Below are 22,064 nucleotides of genomic sequence, written 5' to 3'. Positions count from 1 at the left end.
AAATTAGCAGACTGTATTAATGAAATAAAAGATTGGATGGCCAGAAATTTCCTTCTACTCAATTCTGACAAAACAGAGGTTCTAATTATTGGACCAAAAAACTCTAAAAATAAGCCACTAAAATATAATTTGTCTCTAGATGGATGTACTGTTACATCATCTTCAACAGCGAAGAACTTAGGTGTTATATTTGATACCAATCTGTCCTTTGAAAATAAAATTACAAATGTTTGTAGAATAGCATTCTTCCACCTAAGAAATATTGCTAAATTAAGGCATATGCTCTCGGTTGCTGATGCCGAAAAACTAATTAATGCGTTCATGACCTCAAGACTAGATTATTGTAATGCATTACTGGGAGGATGTCCAGCAAGATCAATAAATAAACTTCAATTGGTTCAAAATGGAGCAGCCAGAGTGCTGACGAGAACCAAGAAATATGATCATATTAGCCCCATTTTATCATCGTTACATTGGCTACCTGTTAAATTCCGTATTGATTTTAAAATTCACACAAAATAACGACGTACAAAGCTTTGAATGGTCTAGCTCCGCAGTACTTAAGTGATCTTCTACCACGCTATATTCCAACACGTTCATTAAGATCGCAAAATTCTGGCCTATTAATAGTTCCTAGAATATCAAAATCCACTAAAGGAGGAAGATCCTTTTCATATTTGGCTCCTAAACTATGGAATAGTCTCCCAAACACTGTTCGAGATGCAGACACACTCTCTCAGTTTAAGTCTAGACTAAAGACTCATCTATTTAGCCAGGCATACACCTAATTTATCCTCCAACCCACAATTAGGCTGCTTTAGTTGGGTCTGCCGGAACCAGAAACCAGAAACATTGAGCATGATCTCTTACTCTGCAATAAATTAAATGGCATCTACGCTTACATCTTTTTATTTGTTTCCCTGTCTCAACCTCGGGACTCCTATCCTGAGGTCACCAGAACCGGCTGGATCCAGCACCATTCCTGCTTCATGTTGGACTCCACTGCTACATGTCGCAGAATGATGATGACTAAATGCAGCCGGTGCCAGCCAAACATCACTTCAATCTATTATGACAGACTTCAGAGGATGAAATGATGCCAACTCCAACCTGCATCACCTCGGTCTATAGATGGACTACGATCTTGAAATGGAATACATAGACTAACTATTGCCAACAAAAGCCTTCATCAGCCAATTAACAAGGACAATTGCATCTATGTGAACTTCTGCAATTAATCTAGATGGACTTCAAAGACTTTGGTCATTAATCTTACAGTTCAAACACAATCGATGTTTAATCACTGACCCTTAACACTTAGTTTAATAATTTTAAACCATGATTTTAACTATACATAATTAATATTTACATTACATTCAAAATGTTAGCCAGAGGGAACTGGCCCCCACAGTGAGTCTGGTTTCTCCCAAGGTTATTTTTCTCCATTAATCAACATCTTATGGAGTTTTGTGTTCCTTGCCACAGTCAGCCTACAGCTTGCTCACTGGGGTTATTAATACAATTATCATTTAATTATTTTTAAACACTATTAAAAATCGTATTTTATCGAAATTACACAATGATGATTAATCGACTTTATAGACATAACAGTTTTATCGTCTGTTAATGCTGATATTCTGTAAAGCTGCTTTGAAACGATGTGTGTTGTGAAAGGCGCTATACAAATAAAATTGACTTGACTTGACTTTAATAATATGTATGTAGAATGCATCTCAAATGTTTTATGTAATATGTCCATCTGTTTGTGTTTCGTGTCAGCTGTGCGCCCTCTAACAAATCAATGAACAAGAACAAATTATTGATATTACAAAAACAGTGTTTTAGAAAGTAATATCAAATTAATTAATAATGTGATTACTTTTCAGATGAAGTAATCAAGTCAATCATCTGATTACAATTTTAGAGCAGTAATTTGTCATTTGTAATTCATTACTCTTTTTGAGTAACAAATCAACACTTGTAGTTTCTAATCAAGTTTTTGGCCAACTAGCGAGATTTATGTACTCACATTTGGCACTTAGTGAGATGTGAAATCAAGACAATGGAAACCAAGACAGGCCAAGCTTTGACATGTTCCAACATTTCTATAATTGTATGCTTCATTTCATTATTGTGCAAACAGGTAAAGTGAGAAAAGGCAGAACAGAATTCCATGGGAAAAATGTATTGGTCAATAAGCAATATCATATTTCAAAACTTGTCTCCATTCAAAGCATGAAAAAAATCAACTGAAACAAGCGTAAAATAAAGAGGACAGAGATTTTTGACAAATGTTCAATGAATTTAGAGTGCTTTGTGTTAAACATGAAATGTAGCTTTTTACAAGACATTCCTTAAAACAACATTTCAAGTGTTCATTCTAATGAACACTTGAAACAATGAAAATAATCAAATCACTTCACTAACTGCTTTGGAAAAGACAAAATATGATCAATTGTGAAGGACAAAATATGTAAACGTAAGGGACAGAATTTCACCTGTATGTTTGACTATTTAATGTGTTGGCAAATCAATTGAAAATGTTTTTTAGCATCAAAACTGACAGACAACAAACTATTATTTGCAAACTACTATTGCATTCACTGAGAAAAAAAGTGTTATTCCTGTAGCCCAGAAGCCACCTGCAGAGGAACAATGATATTGAAATAATGAACTCATACACGCTTTGAAATCAAAATGATATCAACCATCACATGCTACAATAAAATGATATGCAGTACAGTTTGTGTAATTCAATTGACCTGATGTGCTGTTAGCGGTCTTTTAGGAGAATATGGAAAGGAAAAAAATGCCATTTATACAAAATGTTATTATTGAAAATCTTTGAAAAAAAAATTTGCATTACAAAATTCCAGATTCATAAACGGGTCTCAGGTGAAAATGATCACTTTTTTCTTTACATTTATCCACATATGTACATACTATTGCTTGAATCCTCCCTCTACGTATACTGTATAGTTCTCTCCATTTGCCAGACTGTTAATAACATGGACAAGACACGATTTCAAATGAAATTCTCATTCCTTATGAAATGAAAACCTTTAACAAGCAAGAACACTGAAAATCTACACTTTAATGTGCACAGAAGATCCCTCTGGACAAAAATAAACACTGATGAAGAAATAATATGAAGAAATGTATTTCTCTCTCTCTCTATTATTGGACTAGATTGTTGACCTTTGTCCAGAGACCAAAATCTTACACTATGAACACAATAATTGTAACGAGTATCACATTAATGACAAGTTTAACCAAAGAACTAAGACAGAAAGACATTTCTCTACATATTTATATTTGGAGTGGGCACGGTATATACTGTATGTATTATACGAGTCGTTTTATAACAGAGTGATGGTGTATATATCGTGACTGACTTGTTTGGGATGTGTTTTTTCATGAATAATTATGTCATCACTCTCATGTGCAAATAACATTCTGCAGTCCAGCTCACTGATAGACACAGATATATCTACCGCAGCCAAAACTGTAAAAGTGCACTTCAACACAAATCCTCATTTTCCAGTCAAATACTTGCAATAAATAGATGTTATTGAAAACCAAGATGCATCAAAGGAACAGTTTATTTTATCATCATTTCGTCATTTATATGTCATTTATAAATTTTTATTTAAAGAAAGTGAATTAGGACTGGAGTTATAAAGCTCCAAAATGACAAAAAAAGAATCAACATTAAGATATGATAAAAGTAGTTCATTCCACATTTGCACATTTCCTCAGTGATACAACAGCTTTGTGTGAGCTCGAAATGAAAATCGTTATTCACAGCAATACAGTACCTCACGCATCAAATATTGTTGTGCCATTACTCAAACCTGATGTGGAAGCATATTTGATGTGAGAACTGCTTTTTTGGTAAACAATGACTTTAGTTTCTGTCTTTTCATCACACAAAGCTGTCAAATATAGCAGTTTTACAATATTTTAATGGGGCCTTTTTTTTGGATATTAGCGGCCCCAGTCTCCATTCAATTTCAATGTTTGGAAAAGTGCAGCCTGGCAATTTTTCTTTTTATATTTCACGTAAGAAACAAAGTCATATAGGATTGGTGAGAAATTATGATTTTTGGATGAACTGCCCCTTTACCCTCCACATGTCCGTATCTCTCCTCGGCCTGCATTAACATGTGCAGTAACCGCTGGTTTAGCACAAGGGCCAAATGAACATTATACACAATAAAACACAGAGGTTAAAGCGACATCGACAAATGTTCATTACATACAATACACACTCTATACAACTGAAGCCTGAAGCAAAACTGCAAATGAATCTCTATGAGAAACAGCAAAAATCTGTTTAAAACTAGTAAGGCAAATTTTTGTTGTAAGAAGGGGGACAATCGCCATTATTTGTCATCTTGTGCCCTGTTACCTGAGTGTGAAAAGTCTGAATTTACACCTGAGGAATTGTTTGAAACCAAAGGATCTGGTAGGAATGGAAAACGCTCTTCTGGTTGCTCAATATGCAGGAAACTCCATTTCGATTGTTCCAGGAGATTTTAAATGCATTGCATTCACACAAATGTGCAAAAAAAAAAATTGTTATTGTAATAAAACTAAAATATAAGAGAAAGAGAGACACACAGAGCGAAAGTCTGAGGTTACAGGCTCCCACAAAACTGTCCCTCTCTCTGTTTTGTCCTGTGGTTCTCAGTCCATTATTTCTGTTCTGGTGAATGATTGAGAACGTCTCCATATCAGAGAGTCAGTGCAATAAAAACAATGTCCAACAGCTCTCATGAAGCTTCATACCTTGTAGTAGATGTTGGTCGGACTCTGCGGAGGCATTTCCTGTACGATATAGACCGGATGACCGTAATCGCCGCTGTCTTTCTCATAGTGTGGGCAGTAATTGTTTTCTGTCTGTAATGGGATGATGATGTTACTGGGCTCGGAGCTGGCGTTGCCCATCATCTTGGGGCTGGTGAGGGTGCTGAGCATCAGGGAGGTTGATCGGGGCTGCGTAGGCTTCCGTGAGCGCTTGCGAATCTTGATGAGCAGAATGACCAGAAAAATTATGAGGATTAGGAAGATGACGCAACCAGCACCGATGGCGGAGAACATGGCAATCTTTGAGCCCAGAATGCTGTCATCACTGTCACTGGGAATCTGATTAATCATTTCTAAGAAACAGGAAGATAAAAAAATGAGACGCCAAAAGAAATCCAGCAGTCTGTGTTCTGATCATTTAATTGCTGTCTTCAATTTTACATTGGCATTTAGACATTTTTAGGTAGTGCCAAAATTTCAACCTGCAGTAAAATGTGAAATGGCACTTTTCAAAAAAATCGAGCACCACATCTGTACCATAACACTAGTCCATATGATGTCTGAGTGTGTACTGCTTAAAAAGAGCAAACACACATCATGTTGTACTTCATTTATGTTGTTTCTTTTATTCTTTCATATTTTCTTATACTGTATGTTTACTCATTTCTTTTTCTACATTTAAAGAATAGAAAGTCATAACTGAAGAACAGGGCTCACAGATTAGGTGCGGGTTTGGTTATTAGCAATAATTAATAATTAGCAATTATTAAAATCAATAGAACACTGTGACTGAATCTTGTGACGCGATTGGTTCTCCCCATACTAATTAGCAATTAGTAGAAGTTTAAAATGTTGTGGGTTATTTGGGAAAGGGGCTCACTGGGATAGTTTCATATCTTAGGAGTGGCTGGTCCCAGTAAGACCTTATTGACATTTATCCTCTTTTCTTGTTTATGCTTTTCTGATATCGTGTAGCATAAAGATTTTGTTATAGTTATATTATTTGCTAACGCTGTGTTTTTCCCTTCGTTATCCCTAGACTCATGTTTATTATTTATTGGTTGTGGTGGTATTTGTTTAATGACAATAAAACCATTTTCTTTTTAATTAATTAGACTTGTTGTCTGATCCCTCTTTTATGTTGCGGCTTGTAACGAGCTAGTCGTGACATAAAATTGGGGGCTCGTCCAGGATTGCTACACGAGTAAGTAAATGCATAATGTTTTCAGTGTGTTCACCTGTAAATGAGGAGATTTCAGTGAGTTAGAGTGTCTCAGCTGGATTTAAAATCCTTCCATCGTGGCACTATTTGTTTTTTTTTGTTATTTTGCCTTTATTATTTTTGAAGGTTATTCTGGATGGAGGTTTTAAATCTCTGTTGGGGGTACACTTCGGGCTTTTGGTTTGAAATGCCAATTGTTTTCGAGTTCAGCGTTTAATGCCGCCCCGAGTCTGGTACACCTTTGAAGAGCAGGAAGGTTAAGTTAGTTCTGATTATAGTTAGGAACTGGAGTCTCAGTTTCATTTAAGGTGACACTTTGTTGTATTTTCCGTATCTGTTGTTTGTGATGCCTGCCAAATAAATAGATCATTTGGGGAATGACTTGTGGCAAGTCTTTATTTATCTAATAACTAAGGTGGGGTTTGCACCCGGAGCGTGTATGTGTGACGATCCCTGGCGAAGTGGCTGATGGGATTTGTATTTCCAAAGCTCTAGTTTAGGAGCGTCTCAAACGTTTTCGTTTGCAGAAATGTCATCAGTAATCGAGGATTTCTTCATATTTCCTTCGGAAATCTTATTGGAGAAATGTACAAAGGAAGAGCTGTTGCAGATTGCCGAACACTTTGATGTGGAGGTAACCAGTAATGATAAGAGGCTTAAGGAAACTCTGATGAAAACTGTGAAAAGCGCACTTTTCGAGCGGGGTGTTTTAGAGGTAAGGACTCAAGTTATTCATTCTGAAGAGACTTTAGTCTCCTCTCCTTTTGATACAGACAGAAATGCAAAATTTAGTGAGATGTCTTTGCAAGAGAAACAGTTGTTTGTTGATGCGGATAAACTTTGTGCTGAGCGTGACGCTTGTGCACTGAAAGAGAAAGAGTTAGAAAATGATTTTGAAATAAAGAAGTTACAACAGAAATTAGAATTACGTAAACTGGAGTTACAGTTTGAAAAGGAAAGGGAGGAAAGAGAGTTTCAGCTGAGGAAACTTGAGTTAGAGCTGAATGCACAAACGGTTGAAATTCCACTTCACGTGCCATCTGTTGAACCAGTGCTCGCTGCACCTGTTTTTGATGTTTATAAAAACATTAGACTAGTGAAGGAAGAAGGAAGTAGAGAAGTATTTCCAACATTTTGAGCGCGTTGGAAACTAAGGAGTTTTGGACTTTACTGTTGCAATGTGTTTTAGTCGGGCGAGGACAGGAGGTGTATTCAGCGCTGACTATAGAACAAAGTGGTGATTATGAAATTGTGAAGTCTGCTATTTTGCATGCTGATGAATTAGCACCTGAGGCATACCACCAGAAATTTAGGAGTAACTTTAAATCTGTTAAAACAGTAAAAAAAAAAACATAAAACAGTGTTCTTATCTTGAATTTGCTAGAGCGAAAGAGAATCTGTTTGACCAATGGTGTACCTCGGTAAAAGTAAACACTAAAGAACAGCTTAGAGAGAAAATTCTTTTGGAAGAGTTTAAAAACTGTGTTCCAAGATCCGTTGCTATGTATCTTAATGAGCATAAAGGAAGTACATTATCAGATGCTGCTCTAATGGCAGATGTATTTGTTCTCACTTATCAAGTTTTTGTCAGTCACTCAAATGATCTGAGTAGGTCTAAATTGAGTGTCTCTGCTAAAAATAAAAGGATGGGGTTACGCCAGAATGTTGCATCAAATTCTGCTGACAATACCTCAGTTACACGCACAAAAAGTGATATGGTTTGCTTTTATTGTAAAAAGCAGGACATAAAACTTCGGACTGTATTGTTCTCAAAAAAAAGAGAAAGTTGCTAAACCTGTTGGTTTAATTTCCACGTCAGGTATGAATCATACTGCTCAATTTAATAAGCAGTTTGAACAGGTGGATATCACTGAGGTGGAGAGTGTTAAAAATGACTCTGATTTTTCACCATTTCTCTCTGAAGGGACTGTGTCGTTGCCTAATTCTGAGGAGACTGTGCCAGTACGTATTCTTCGAGATACTGGTGCAGGGCAATCCTTTTTGTTGAAAGGACTTTTGTCCTTGTCTGAACGTACTGCTACAGGAACACATGTATTGGTGAGAGGGTTTGAGATGGGGTTCATGGAAGTTCCTCTACACCGCATTCAACTAAATTCCAAACTTGTCTCAGGCGATGTGGTAGTTGGAGTTTGTGATATGCTTCCTGTCCCTGGGGTCACTTTCATACTCTATGAACTACTATTCCACCTATAGTAGTTTCTGCTGTAGAGAAGTGGGTTGGGTCTTCTGACCATCCTGATTTATTTCCCGCCTGTGCAATAACTCGAGCGATGGCTAATAAAAGTATGCCAGATGAAGCTGAAAGTGTTCTTTGTGATACTTTTATTGCTTCTGAAAATGACTCTCAGCCAGAACTTAGTACAGTGTGTACTGAAGAAGAAGATGTGGTCCCTGTGCATGAGTTACAGTCTGTTGTTGGTTGTAAGATGGATAAGTCCTATTCCATATTTGAAAGTCTGTTTATTTGTGATGACCATGTTGACACTTGTTCTTTATCTCCACTTTATAGTGTGACTCGAGATTACCTTATTAAAGTGCAGCAGGCGGATGATACAGTTCAAGAATTATTCTCTTTAGCTCGAGAAGAGGGGGACAAAACCTCATCTCCCTTCTACTTCCTCCAAGATGGTTTTCTTTATAAACAACAACCTATGAGCTCTGATTTTTCACAGGAACCAAGGATCCAAATTGTAGTTCCATTTAGTTTTCGCCAACCCATCTTACAGCTATCTCACAAAGGCATTGCTGGTCACATGGGGGTACGAAAAACATGTGATAGAGTTCTGAGGAAATTTTATTGGCCTAGAATCAAGCGAGATGTGGTTAACTACGTTCGGTCCTGCCATACTTGTCAAATGACTGGAAAACCAAATCAAAAAGTTCCACTGGCTCCTCTACAGCCTATTGCTGCAGTTACCACCCCCTTTTGAACACCTGATTGTCGACTGCGTTGGTCCTTTACCAGGATCCAAGGGTGGAAATGCTTATTTACTCACTGTAATGTGTCAGTCTACACGTTATCCTGCAGCTTATCCTCTGAGATTGATTACTACCAAAGCTATTTTAAAGGCTTTAACAAGTTTTATGTCTATTTTTGGCATCCCAAAAACCTTACAGTCTGATCAGGGCTCGAACTTTATGTCTCGACACTTTTCTAAAGTCATGTGGCAACTAAAAGTTAAACACAATATCTCGAGTGCTTATCACCCTCAGAGTCAGGGAGTGCTAGAAAGATTCCATCAGACTCTTAAGTCACATTTGAGGTCTTATTGTGTTGAACTTGATTGTGACTGGGAGGAAGGACTTCCTTGGTTGTTGCTAGCTATTTGTGAAGTCGTACAAGAGAGCATAGGTTTTAGCCCTAATGAGTTGGTGTTTGGACACACTGTTAAGGGCCCTATTGCTGTCTTGGCAGATGGGTGGACAACTTCTGACCCTCCCGAGAATGTTTTAGATTATGTAAGTAGTTTCCGTTATCGACTCTATGAAGCCAGAGCTATTGCTCTACGAAAACTAGGTAAGTCTCAAGGAAAGATGTAGAGGTTGTTTAATCGCAAAGTAAAGTCCAGAAATTTTCTAATTGGTGATCAAGTGCTGGCGTTGTTACCTGTTTTGACAAGTCCTTTTCAGGCTAGGTTTGCTGGACCTTATACGATTCCGAAGTGTCTCTCCAATAATAACTATGTATTAAACACACCCTATGTCGAAAGAAAATACAGGTTTGTCATTTTAATTTACTGAAACCATATGTGACTCCCGTACCTTATTTGTCTGTTGATGTTGTGACCACTACTGAAATGGTTGAGCCAAGTGTTTTAGCATCATCTGCAGAGGTTGCTGACAGTCCAGAGGAGATGAAAGGTCCTTCTCGGGGAGAAGTGGAAGGATGACTTAATAACTCAGAAATTCTTGCTAACTTTGCTCACCATTTGTCTCATCTGTCTGAATCTGAGAAGGCCGATATAATGAAGTTAGTAAGTTCATTTTGGATGTTCCGACTCGAACTCATGTCATTAAGCATGACATTGATGTTGGTGTAGCTCAACCAGTGAAACAGCATGCATATCGATTAAACCCTGTAAAAAGAAAATTACTCCAGAAATAAGTGGAGTATTTACTTGCTCATAACTTGGCAGAACCCAGTTTTAGTTCTTGGAGCTCTCCGTGTATTTTAGTGAGCAAACCTGATAATTCGTATAGTTTTTGCACCGACTACAGGAGCTAAATTCCTTGACAAAACCTGATTGTTATCCTTTGCCTAGAATTGATGATTGTGTTGACCGTGTTGGCTCTGCACAATTCATCAGCAAATTTGACCTCCTGAAAGGATATAGGCAAGTTCCCCTAACATCTCGTGCTAAAGAACTTTCTGCGTTTGTTACACCCGATAGGTTTCTTCAGTACACCATTATGCCTTTTGGGGTAAGAAATGCTTCCACTACATTTCAGCGGCTAATCAATCACGTGTTGTCCGGGATAACAGGTTGTGAGGCTTACCTGGATGATGTTGTTCTATATAGTTCTTCTTGGTCTGAACATCTTTGTCAAATTAGAGAACTTTTTGGGCGTCTAGTTGAAGCCAATCTGACGATAAACGATGTGACCTATTTGGGTAAGGTGATTGGCCGGGGTTGTGTAAAACCTATCCATGCAAAAGTGGATTCTACCAGCTACCTGTCATGAGTTACACCGATTTCCTGGGATGGTGGGTTACTATAGAGGGTTTTGTCAGAACTTTGCGGATGTAGTAGTTGAGGGACCAGGTGAGGTTCTCCGCCAGGTGAACACCAAGGAATTTGGTGCTCTTGATGATCTCCACAGAGGAGCCATCGATGTTCAGCGGAGAGAGGTCACTCTGTGCTCTCCTAAAGTCAACAAACATCCCTTTGTTTTGTCGACATTCAGAGATAGGTTGTTGGCTCTACACCAGTCCGTTAGCCGCTGCACCTCCTCTCTGTATGCTGACTCATCATTCTTGCTGATGAGACCCACCACGGTCGTGTCATCGGAGAACTTGATGATGTGATTCAAGCTGTGCATTGCTGCACAGTCATGAATCAGCAGAGTGAACAGCAGTGGACTGAGCACACAGCCCTGGGGGGCCCCAGTACTCAGTGTGGTGGTGGTGGAGATGCTGTTCCCGATCCGGACTGACTGAGGTCTCCCAGTCAGGAAGTCCAGGATCCAGTTGCAGAGGGAGGTGTCCAGGCCCAAAAGGTTCAGCTTTCCAATCAGGTGCTGGGGAATGATTGTGTTGAATGCTGAGCTGAAGTCTATGAACAGCATTCAAACGTTTGAGTCCTTTTTATCTAGGTGGGTGATGGCGATGACATCATCTGTTGAACGGTTTGGACGATACGCAAACTGCAGTGGGTCTAGTGAGGGGGGCAGCTGGGTCTTAATGTGCTTCATGACAAGCCTCTCGAAGCACTTCATGATGATGGGTGTATTGCGATGGGAAGGTAGTCGTTGAGGCAGGACACTGAAGACTTCGTTGGCATGGGGACGATGGTGGTGGCCTTGAAGCACATTGGAATGACGGCGCTGCTCAGAGAGATGTTGAAGATGTCGGTAAGAACATCTGCCAGCTGGTCTGCACATCCTCTGAGCACTCTGCCAGGAATGCTGTCTGGTCCAGCAGCCTTATGTGGGTTGACTCTACGTAGAGGTTTCCTCACATCAGCTGTCGTAAGACAGAGCACCTGGTCATTGGGAGGAGGGGTGGTCTTCCTCGCCACCACCTCATTCTGCACTTCAAACCGAGCATAGAAGTCGTTCAGCGCATCTGGAAGGGAGGCATCTTTGTCACAGGCAACTGATGTTGTCCTGTAGTTGGTGATGGCCTGGATGCCCTGCCACAAGTGCCGCGTGTCACCGCTGTCCCGGAAGTGACTGTGGATTCTCTGGGCATGTGCGCACTTTGCCTCTCTGATGGCCCGGGACAGTTTGGCCCTTGTTGTTCTTAGGGCTGCCTTGACGCCTGCTCTGAAGGCGGAGTCTCTGGTCCTCAGCCGCGCGCACCTCCGCAGTCATCCACGGCTTCTGGTTGGAGCGTGTGGTGATGGTCTTGGAGAAAGTGAAATCATCAATGCACTTGCTGATGTAGCTGGTCACTGATGCTGTGTATTCCTCCAAGTTGGTAGAGTCACCATATGTTGCAGCCTCCCTGAACATTTGCCAGTCAGTACACTCAAAACAGTCTTGAAGAGCACAGATTTTCACCTGCTTCTGAAGCAGTTTTGTGCATCTGACGAGCGGTCTGTATGCTGGAATTAGCATCACAGAGATGTGGTCTGAGTAGCCAAGGTGGGTGCAGGGCTCCGCTGGTATGCGCCTGGGATGTTTGTGTAAACAAGATCAAGCGCGTTCGCCCCTCTCGTTGCAAAGTCCACATACTGATGGAATTTAGGGAGCACTATCTTGAGATTTGCATGGTTGAAATCTCCGGCGACAATAAACAGTCTGTCAGGGTGAGCGTTCTGCAGTTTGCTCATAGCCCCATACAGTTCACAGAGTGCTTCCTTAGCGTTAGCGCTGGGGGAAATGTAAACTCCGGTTATGAAAACAGTGGAGAATTCCCGTGGTAAATAAAAAGGTCTGCATCTAACAGTCACAAGCTCCACCAGCGATGAGCAGTAGCTAGAGACTAGCATAGAGTTCTTGCACCATTCCATGTTGATATAAACACATAAGCCACCACCACGAGTCTTACCACATAGAGCTGAATTTCTGTCAGCACGAAACGAGGCGAGCCCGTCTAGCTGAATGGCGGCGTCCGGAACTCTGTCGCTGAGCCACATCTCCGTGAAAACAAAGGCGCAGCAGTCTCTAAACTCACGTTGTGTAGCCTTGCTGGAGTCAGATGTAGTCCAGTTTATGGTCCAGGGAGCAAACATTTGAGAGCAGGATAGACGGGAGTGCCGGCCAGCTAGGGTTTGTTTTTAGCCTAGCATGGACCTCCGCTCTCTTGCCATGCTTCCTCTTCCTCGCACACAGCTTTCGACGTCCTCTCCCCCAGCAACCAGCATCAGGCGATGCCGAGGACTGGAGGCCTGGTCTCCGCAGCAAGCAGAGTTCGCATAGCACCTCCTGCAGGTCATCATGCAGCTTAGATGTTGCATGAATCCTATATTTGAGCAGTGTCTGGCAATGGTAAACACGAACACCAGTTGCTCCGATGTCCGTGTGCTGCAACAGTGGGGTTATTTAACAAAAATAGCACCATTTTAGATCCGGAGCGGCTGCAGCGTGCTACCGCGCCGCCATCTTCGATCATCCAAGATGGATGCAAGATGATGTGTGTGTGTGTGTGTGTGAAAGAGAGGGTGTGTGTGTGTGTGTGTGTAAGGAGTGACGCGCACAAAATGGCGGACGTGACTCTCGTGGAGAGTACGTCACGCAAGATTTCCGCCAAGCTTTTCACAAAGATATCTACTAGCCAAATGTTTGTGAAGGGTCACGTGTGTGCGCGGTTAGTACGAAAGAGAGAGAGAATAAAGTGGAGGTGCCGAAGCCGCTTTCGCAATCGTAGGAGAGAAGGCAACTGTTGGTTTATCACTCAGAGACGCGGTGAACTGCTCGTAACCCGTCCCGCGGTCTTTGGTCCTTTAATGGATAAACGCAGTCTCATCCGTGATGGCGTAAATACACAACAGGCCAACGTGGTTGGATTACAACACAGCAAACTCTCATTTGTGATAACAATAAGTTACATTAATACCTTGAGTATTAATAGCAACAATGAGCGGACTCGGTGGTCCGTAAATTGTACAAGCAAGAAACTTGATCCACAAGCATAACACACCTAAATATTCTATCTCTGCCCAGACGTTAACCTCTTACTCGCGTGAGGACGCATGTGGAACGGGATGACGGGAGGCCGTTTCCTCACTCTGTCGGCGAGCGGTACGGCTGCTGATTCGTGGCAGCTGGCGGAGAAATCAGCGACGTCAACTTGATTGAAGAGGGAAGGGGATTCTTCTTTCTTCACATCTGCAGGCAAACTGATGGAGATGCGGATTGCTCGGCAGTCTCCTTCGGATCCGTGAAAGTGTTCGGTGGAACACAGAGTAACTTGCTACTTCCTGTGAAGTGTAGCTTTTAGCTTAGCTTAATTTATTTTTCTGTTGAGTAGTTAGTAGCTTTGCTAGCTACAGTACATTTTTTGAGTAGCTTTTCCAACACTGGCATTCAGAGATGATATTCTTCTCAGCACAATTGTACAGAGTAGTTAACTGAGAACTGTAGACTTTATCTAGTTCCAACCAGTCTGGACATTCTCTGTTGACCTCTCTCATCAACAAGACATTTCCATTCAAAGAACTGCCGCTCACTGTTTTTTGTTTTTAGCCCCATTCTGAGTACATTCTAGAGACTGTTGTGTGTGAAAGTCCCAGAAATACTCAAACCAGCCCATCTGACACCAACAATCATGCCATACTCAAAATCACTGAGATAATTTTTTTTCCCATTCTAATGGTTGATGTGAACTTTAACTGAAGCTCTTGACCCACATCTGCATGATTTTATGCACTGCACTGCCGCCACATAATTGGCTAAGTAGATAATCACATGAATAAGTAGATGTACAGGTGTTCCTAATAAAGAGCTCACTGAGTGTAGACAGTTAATTTATTTTGACCATACTACAACATCATCTTATAACAGTTTTCTATCTAGCAAATACACTGACTGATGCTGGTGCACAATATAAAAAGAAAGATCTGTCCATTTAAAGGGCACGTAGAAGAGAAAGTGATGATCAATCACCTGAGATTTCAATACATGCTTGTGGTAAAGATTATGAAAGTTTGCTTCTTTTTAATAACCTTTTTAATACATTTTCTTATCTTTTCTTTTTTTATCAAAAACACAAAACTGCATCAAATGTGCAGATTAGGGATGGGCAATACCACTTATTTTCTTTTCAATCCGATTCCAATATACTTCTATTAAATTGATTTTTTTGGCATATAATGGGTAATATAAAATATTATTTTTAGTTAGTAAAAATTCTTTTTTTTTTTTTTTTTTTTTTTACATTTGTGAGACTAAACAGAAATGTTTTGTTTACCCTTACAAAAATTAACCACGGTGTCACTACAGTAACTATAGTTTACCCATGGAATTTAGTTAAACCATAGTTAACACAATTTATCATGGTTACTACTACAATATTACTTTAGTAAAACAATGGTTTCAGTGTGAATTTACTCCAGAAGCTGTTCTCCCCAATTTGGAATGCCCAATTCCCAATGCGCTCTAATTCCTCATGGTGGCGTAGTGACTCGATCCTCAATCCGAGTGGCGGTGGACGAATCTTAGTTGCCTCCGCGTCTGAGACCGCCATTCCGCACATCTTATCATGTGGCTTGTTGAGCGCATTACCACGGAGACCTAGCGTGTGTGGAGGCTTCATGCTATTCTCCGCGGCATCCACACACAACTCACCCACACGCCCCAACAAGAGCGAACCACATTATAGCAACCACGAGGAGGTTACCCCAATGAGACTCTACCCAACCTAGCAACCGGGCCAATTGGTTGCTTAGGAGACCTGGCTGGAATCACTCAGCACACCCTGGATTCGAACTCGTGACTCCAGGTGTGATAGTCAGCATCTTTACTTGCTGAGCTCTTTTCAGGCCCCTTTCAGCATGCATGTTAATATGAACAGAAGAAGAAACAGTTCCCATCCAGGACAAGTATTGCTAATAGATTTATTTCAATTTGAAGCTTATGATTATTGTTCATGTTAACCAAATAATAATATCCCTAGTTTAAAATAAAATAAAAAAAATGTTTTTGCGTGATGATCGGTATTTTTGTTACAACATCACTATCGGATGTATAGATACTTTATCTCTTATGACAGTGAAAGTTCACCAGTGTTTGCTGCTCCCCGTGGTCTGTCGTGGTCTGTGTCAGAGGAAACATCCGCACCTGCTTCAAGCATGGGCCGTTCAGTCTGCTGTGACACTGGTGCTACTGCACTTGGGTCTGTGACACACAGAAACAAAGTTTTAAAGACAAATATAATAAAAACTGCTTTCAACACTCACAAATGCAGACGCAGATAAGAGATATGTGTCCCAAACTGACATTTGCATGAGCTGTCTGATGTAGTGTTTTTTTATTGAAAATAATATTTAAATATGCATGCTGACATCTCATAATCTGCATATTCCATCTGAACAGCCTGTAGATATACAGTGTGATTTATTTTGTATTACAGCTGTCTAATTACGGGACATGATTGTGGCAGAAATCATTTGAAGCCTGTGGGGTCCTATATGAAAACATATCGCTCATGTCTGTGACATACTACACAATTTACCCTTTGCTAAGCCCTGCCTTAAAAACGCTTTTGACCAATTCTGTCTTAGTAACTGTTGTCAGGCTACCATTACTCTGACACGCGTTTGTTATTTTCCAATGAGAGTCTACGGGAGTAATGTCTGTTTGAGTACTTTTAAAAATAATCCCAAAAATGTAAAACACTATGTTACCGGGTCATTTGTAATAATGATATGTGTTACCCAGAGAGGATACCTGCAGTGTTTTTCTTTCTTTTATTAAATAAATCTGGAGAAGAGCATGTTTTGGATTAAACCATGTCAGTCATCATTTCCAAATGAACATATAATATCTGCAACGGCACCTACATTTACTAAATTAAAGCTAATAACGAAACGTTATATTTTACATTTACATTTATGCATTTGGCAGACGCTTTTATCCAAAGCGACTTACAGTGCACTTATTACAGGGACAATCCCCCTGGAGCAACCTGGAGTTAAGTGCCTTGCTCAAGGGCCCAACAGTGGCATCTTGGTGGTGCTGGGGCTTGAACCCCCAACTTTCTGGTCAGTAACCCTGAGCCTCAACCACTGAGCCACCACTGCCCCATTATATCATTTATATATTGATTCAAGTCAGAGTAAAAGCGATAGAAAATAAACAGTTCATATCATCAAAATGAGTATGTTATAAGATGTTATAAACAGCTCTGTTCACTTACTCTAATGTAATGAATGTAATAATCATTTGCCTTGATTCTGATTTAGTCTGCAGTTTATAATCAAATGACTGTGTCATTTAACAATTTTTTTTACAAAAAACTTCTGATAAATATGCATTATTATGTCACTCTTCAAACCAGCCCACGGACATATATTTGCCATTCCGTTTATGAGAATATTTTGCCAAAAAACGCATTTTTCACGCAATCTCCCATTAATCCCAATGGGGATTTCTGCAGAGCTTGTCAGAGCAAGCAAACGTAACCAAGGGGTGCGGAGCTTAGCGTAGGATCAATTACAAAGCCTCCCTTTAGTCATAACTCATGTGCTTCACTCATATATGTATAGGAGAAACTGTAATGCTAATGAAAGAGTCAATCACCTTTCTAATACTGAACACACATGCACATTAGCTGAACAAGCCTGAAAAATACATGATTCAAGCTGAACAATCCCAAATGATAATACCATTGCTGTTATATTTTATTTATTATTTGAGATGCATTACATAATTTTGACCAAATGTGATTTCAGTCTTTCTCTAGTCATGTAGATACAGTAGGAGCTGTATGATTGAAATAAATGCCCACTGAGTGACCTGACATGCCATAAGGAACTTTACACATTTCACTTCAAAATGGAAGAACACAAACACAGAATAAAAGTGTCGAACAGATGAACTTATTGATCTATATTATTTACACTGTTAAAAGAGCAAAGTGTCTGAACATGGCACATCTAAAACACTGGACTGGAACTGAGCATACTCATATTGTGTTGATTCAAATCTACATCAGCTTAAAGTAAGCCATTTTGTCTTTGTATACTAACAGTCAAAGTTTTCTACAGTTCTCTACAATTTCAAATAATAGTAAAATGTAAAAAAGAAGTATGTGAATTATGTAGTGACCAAAAACAACATCAACAACAAAAGATGCTATCTAATATTTTATCTTCTTCAAAGTCATCTCCTTTTGTGGAACTTTGCACACTCTGTTCATTTTTCATGTTGTGCTTTATCCTGAGATGCTTTTGAAACAGTATACATATGTATGCTGGACACTTGACCAGTTCACTGTCCACTACAACAACAAAAAAATAAATAATTTAAAATAACTAATAAATAAATAATGATTAAATAACTCTGCAAGAGTTTTCTCTGAAATCCTCCTCCTCAGCTCCACATGTCTAGATCTGCTACATGGGGATTGTTTGTATGTCTAATTGTGCAGCAGCAAGTTAAGATACTCAATTCAGTATGTCTGTGTATGTTCAAGCAGCAGTAAGTCTCCATTCTTGATCTGCAGTAGCAGCAGTGTAGTAGATCTAGTCCAACAAGAGTAATATCCTATCAATGTGTCATACCCACAATAATATGCTAAATCTTTCCAAGAGTTGTCATGACTGAATAACAGTGATATTGTAGTAACTATGAATGTAGAAATCATGTAAAATTTTGAGGTAACAGAAATATTTCAGGGACCTATATACTATTTACACCTGTCTACAAAACTAATTTCAAGCATTGAAGCTAAAACCTTTAGATAAAAAGTTTTGTAAGATCATGAGAACATTCAGTGAAGTGTCTCCAAATGTTTGACTGCTGGTGTAGATTGAGGTTGGTGTGGTCATCTGATCATAATTATGAATGTCTCTGTTGTGTACTAAATGGTAAATGGTCTGCACTTATATAGCGCTTTTTTAACCATAGCGGTATTCAAAGCGATTTACACTGCATCTCAATCACCCATTCACACACACATTCACACACCGATGGTGGCAGAGCTGCAATGCAAGGCGCTAACCTGCCATCGGGAGCAATTTGGGGTTCGGTGTCTTGCCCAAGGACACTTCGGAATCAAACCACCAACCCTGTGATTAGTGGACAACCCGCTCTACCACCTGAGCTACAGTACTACACTGCCAGCCTTATTGGATGGGAACTGATTTGTTAATACTTAGATCACTGCATAGGAGAGCGCACTGGCGATGTCGGACGCTGAGGACTCAACTGGGCTGCCACCTTTGGGTCTGCCTGCCCAGTCTGAGGCTGACGCAGAGACGACCGCTATGCTTGCCCGGGCTGCCACGACCTGACCTGCTAAAGAGAGACAGACTCCATCCCTCCAGGGAAGGTGCTGCTCTCCTCTCAAGTAATTTGGCTCATAGTCTTAATAATGATGGTATTTGACTAACTGGGGCCCAGGTCAGGAAGCAGAAAAACTGGTTAATCCAAATGTCTGTTTGCTGCCTTGAGATGTCACACAGGTCACAAACTACAACCCACAGAGGCAGTATCACCTAGATATCATATAGAGACTGTGTCTTTTCCCTGAATTACCAAAAACAAAACCCTAACTAAATAATTTAGAATATTTTTTATTAAGGTCAAACTTGAACAAAACAAACAAATTATAGATAAACATAATATAAAAATAGGGCTACTAAACATTAGATCTCTTTCTACCAAAGCACTAATTGTAAATTAAATTATAGCAGATCATAGTTTGGATGTGCTCTGTTTGACTGAAACGTGGCTTAAACCGGATGAATATATTAGTTTTAATGAATCTACTCCCCCAGGTTATTGTTATAAACATGAGCCTCATCTGAAAGGTCGAGGAGGAGGTGTTGCTACAATTTACAGTGACATTGTTGGTGTTACTCAGAGGACAGTATGTAAATTTAAATCTTTTGAACTAATAATGCTTAATGTGACACCGTCAGATATAAATAAAAAAACTCTGTAGACTTTTGCTACAGTATATAGATCACCCGGGCCTTATTCTGATTTCCTTGGTGAATTTGCTAATTTTGTAGATAGAGCTGTAATTGTTGGTGACTTCAACATTCACATAAATAATGAAAATGACACATTGGGATTAGTATTTATCAATATTCTCAACTCCCTTGGAGTCAGACAAAACGTAACAGGACCAACTCATCGCCATAATCATACGCTAGATTTAATTCTTTCATATGGAGTTGATGTTGATAATATAGAAATTCTGCAGCAGATCGATGACACCTTGGATCATTACCCTGTCTCTTGTATAATGCGATCCGCTAATGTTACTCAATCTACATCACACTATAGTTCAACTATTCTTTCGACCACTAAAGATAGCTTCACTAATAATCTTCTAGATCTCTCTCATACACTCAGTAAACCCCAAAGCCAAGAAGAACTTGATGAAATAACAAAACATATAAATACAGTCATCTCTAGCACTCTTGATAGTGTCACACCCCTTCGATTAAAGAAAAGTAAAGAAAAAATCCCTGCACCATGGTACAATGATCACACTCATGCTCTCAAGAGAGCAGCTCGGAAAATGGAGCGCATGTGGAAGAATACAAAATTAGAAGTATTTTGTGGTGCATGGAAGTATAGTGTCTGTAGCAACAGACAGGCACTAAAAGCTGCCAGGTCAGCATATTTTAGCAAACTCATAGAAAATACCCACAACATTCCTAGGTGTTTATTCAGTACTATGGCTAAATTATTTAGGAATAAATCCTCAACAGAACCCGATATTGACTTCATGAATTTCTTTACTGATAAAATTGAAATAATCAGAAATAAAATTGGAATTATGCAATCATATGTCATAGCACCTCAGAACACAGTGTCTAATAATTTCTCATATGCAACTTCAATCCTTCGTTGTCATAGAAGAGCTAACAAAACTTCAAAACTATTGAAACATCAAAAGCTACAACATGTTTGTAAAATCCAATACCAACCAAGCTCTTAAGAGGTATTCCCTGTAATCTCAGAACCTCTTCTTAATATTATTAACTCCTCTGCTTATTGTCCGCTTATAAAGAAGCCACAACTTCATTCTGGAGAACTGGCTAATTATAGACCGATTTCAAATCTCCCGTTTATATAGAAAATACTAGAAAAGGTTGTATCCTCCAAAATATGTTAATTTCTACAGATAAATGGTATATATGAACAATTTCAGTCTGGATTTAGGTCTCATCACAGTACAGAGACCACACTTATCAGAGTTATAAATGACTTGCTCTTATCATCTGATTGTGGCTGCATTTCTCTTCTAGTGCTTTTAGATCTTATTGCTGCATTCGACACGATAGATCACGACATTCTCTTGAATAGGCGAGAGAAGTATGTTGGCATTTGTAGAGTTGCATTAGCATGGTTTAGGTCATATTTAGCAGACTTCTACCACTTTGTCCATGTAAATGAGAAATTGAAAACCAAACAAAAATAAAGTATGGAGTGCCACAGGGATCAGTTTTAGGGCCTCTGCTTTTTTCATTGTATATGCTTCCCTGGAAGATATTATCAGAAATCTTGGAATACATTTCCAGTGTAATGCTGACGATACACAACTTTATATTTCTTCAAAACCTGATGAGATTTCACAATACTCCAAATTTGCAGGGTGTATCAATGAAATAAAAGAGTGGATGGACAGAAATTTCCTTCTACAGTGGTACTAATTATTGGATGAAAAACCACTAAAAATAAGCCGCAAAAATATAATTTGACACTCCATGGATGTACTGTTACATAATCTTCAACAGCGAAGAACTTAGGTGTTATATTTGATACCAATCTGTCCTTTGAAAATCAAATTACCAATGTTTGTAGAACAGCATTCTTACACCTCAGAAATATTGCTAAATTACAACATATGCTCTCTGTTAAACAAATTAATGCGATCATGACGTCAAGACTAGATTATTGTAATGCATTACTGGGAGGATGTTCAGCAAGTTCAATAAATAAACTTCAATTGATTTAAAAGGCAGCAGCCAGAGTGCTGACGAGAACCAAGAAATATTATCATATTAGCAACATTTTATCATTGCTACATTGGCTACCTGTTAAATTTCATATTAGTTTTAAAATTAAGTTAACTAACGTACAGAGGTTTAAATGGTCTAGCTCCACAGTACTTAAGTAACTTTCTACCACACTATATTCCATCGTTATTAGTATATGGACTGTTAATAGT

At 39.3% G+C, this 22,064-nt stretch overlaps 1 protein-coding gene across 4 annotated transcripts in view; it reads right to left on the bottom strand.

The window, feature by feature from the left end:
• Positions 1–2,129: 2,129 nt before the first annotated feature.
• Positions 2,130–22,064, bottom strand: part of LOC127617079 (ephrin-B1-like) — a 177,396-nt gene continuing 157,461 nt past the window's right edge. For 2 of the 4 annotated variants that reach the window (XM_052088959.1, XM_052088962.1), the window contains 2 exons: positions 15,938–16,051; positions 2,130–5,162 (listed from right to left, as the gene is read on the bottom strand). In XM_052088959.1, the coding sequence (XP_051944919.1) occupies positions 4,786–5,162; positions 15,938–16,051 (491 nt within the window). In that variant the 3' untranslated portion in view covers positions 2,130–4,785. The remainder of the gene's footprint in view (positions 5,163–15,937; positions 16,052–22,064) is intronic. The other 2 variants (XM_052088960.1, XM_052088963.1) reach the window with 2 other exon arrangements.

This window comes from Xyrauchen texanus, chromosome 23, assembly GCF_025860055.1.
Source record: "Xyrauchen texanus isolate HMW12.3.18 chromosome 23, RBS_HiC_50CHRs, whole genome shotgun sequence".
Lineage (NCBI taxonomy): Eukaryota > Metazoa > Chordata > Actinopteri > Cypriniformes > Catostomidae > Xyrauchen > Xyrauchen texanus.
Note: the sequence above shows the minus strand (reverse complement) of the source record. Positions and strands in the feature narration are given on the sequence as shown.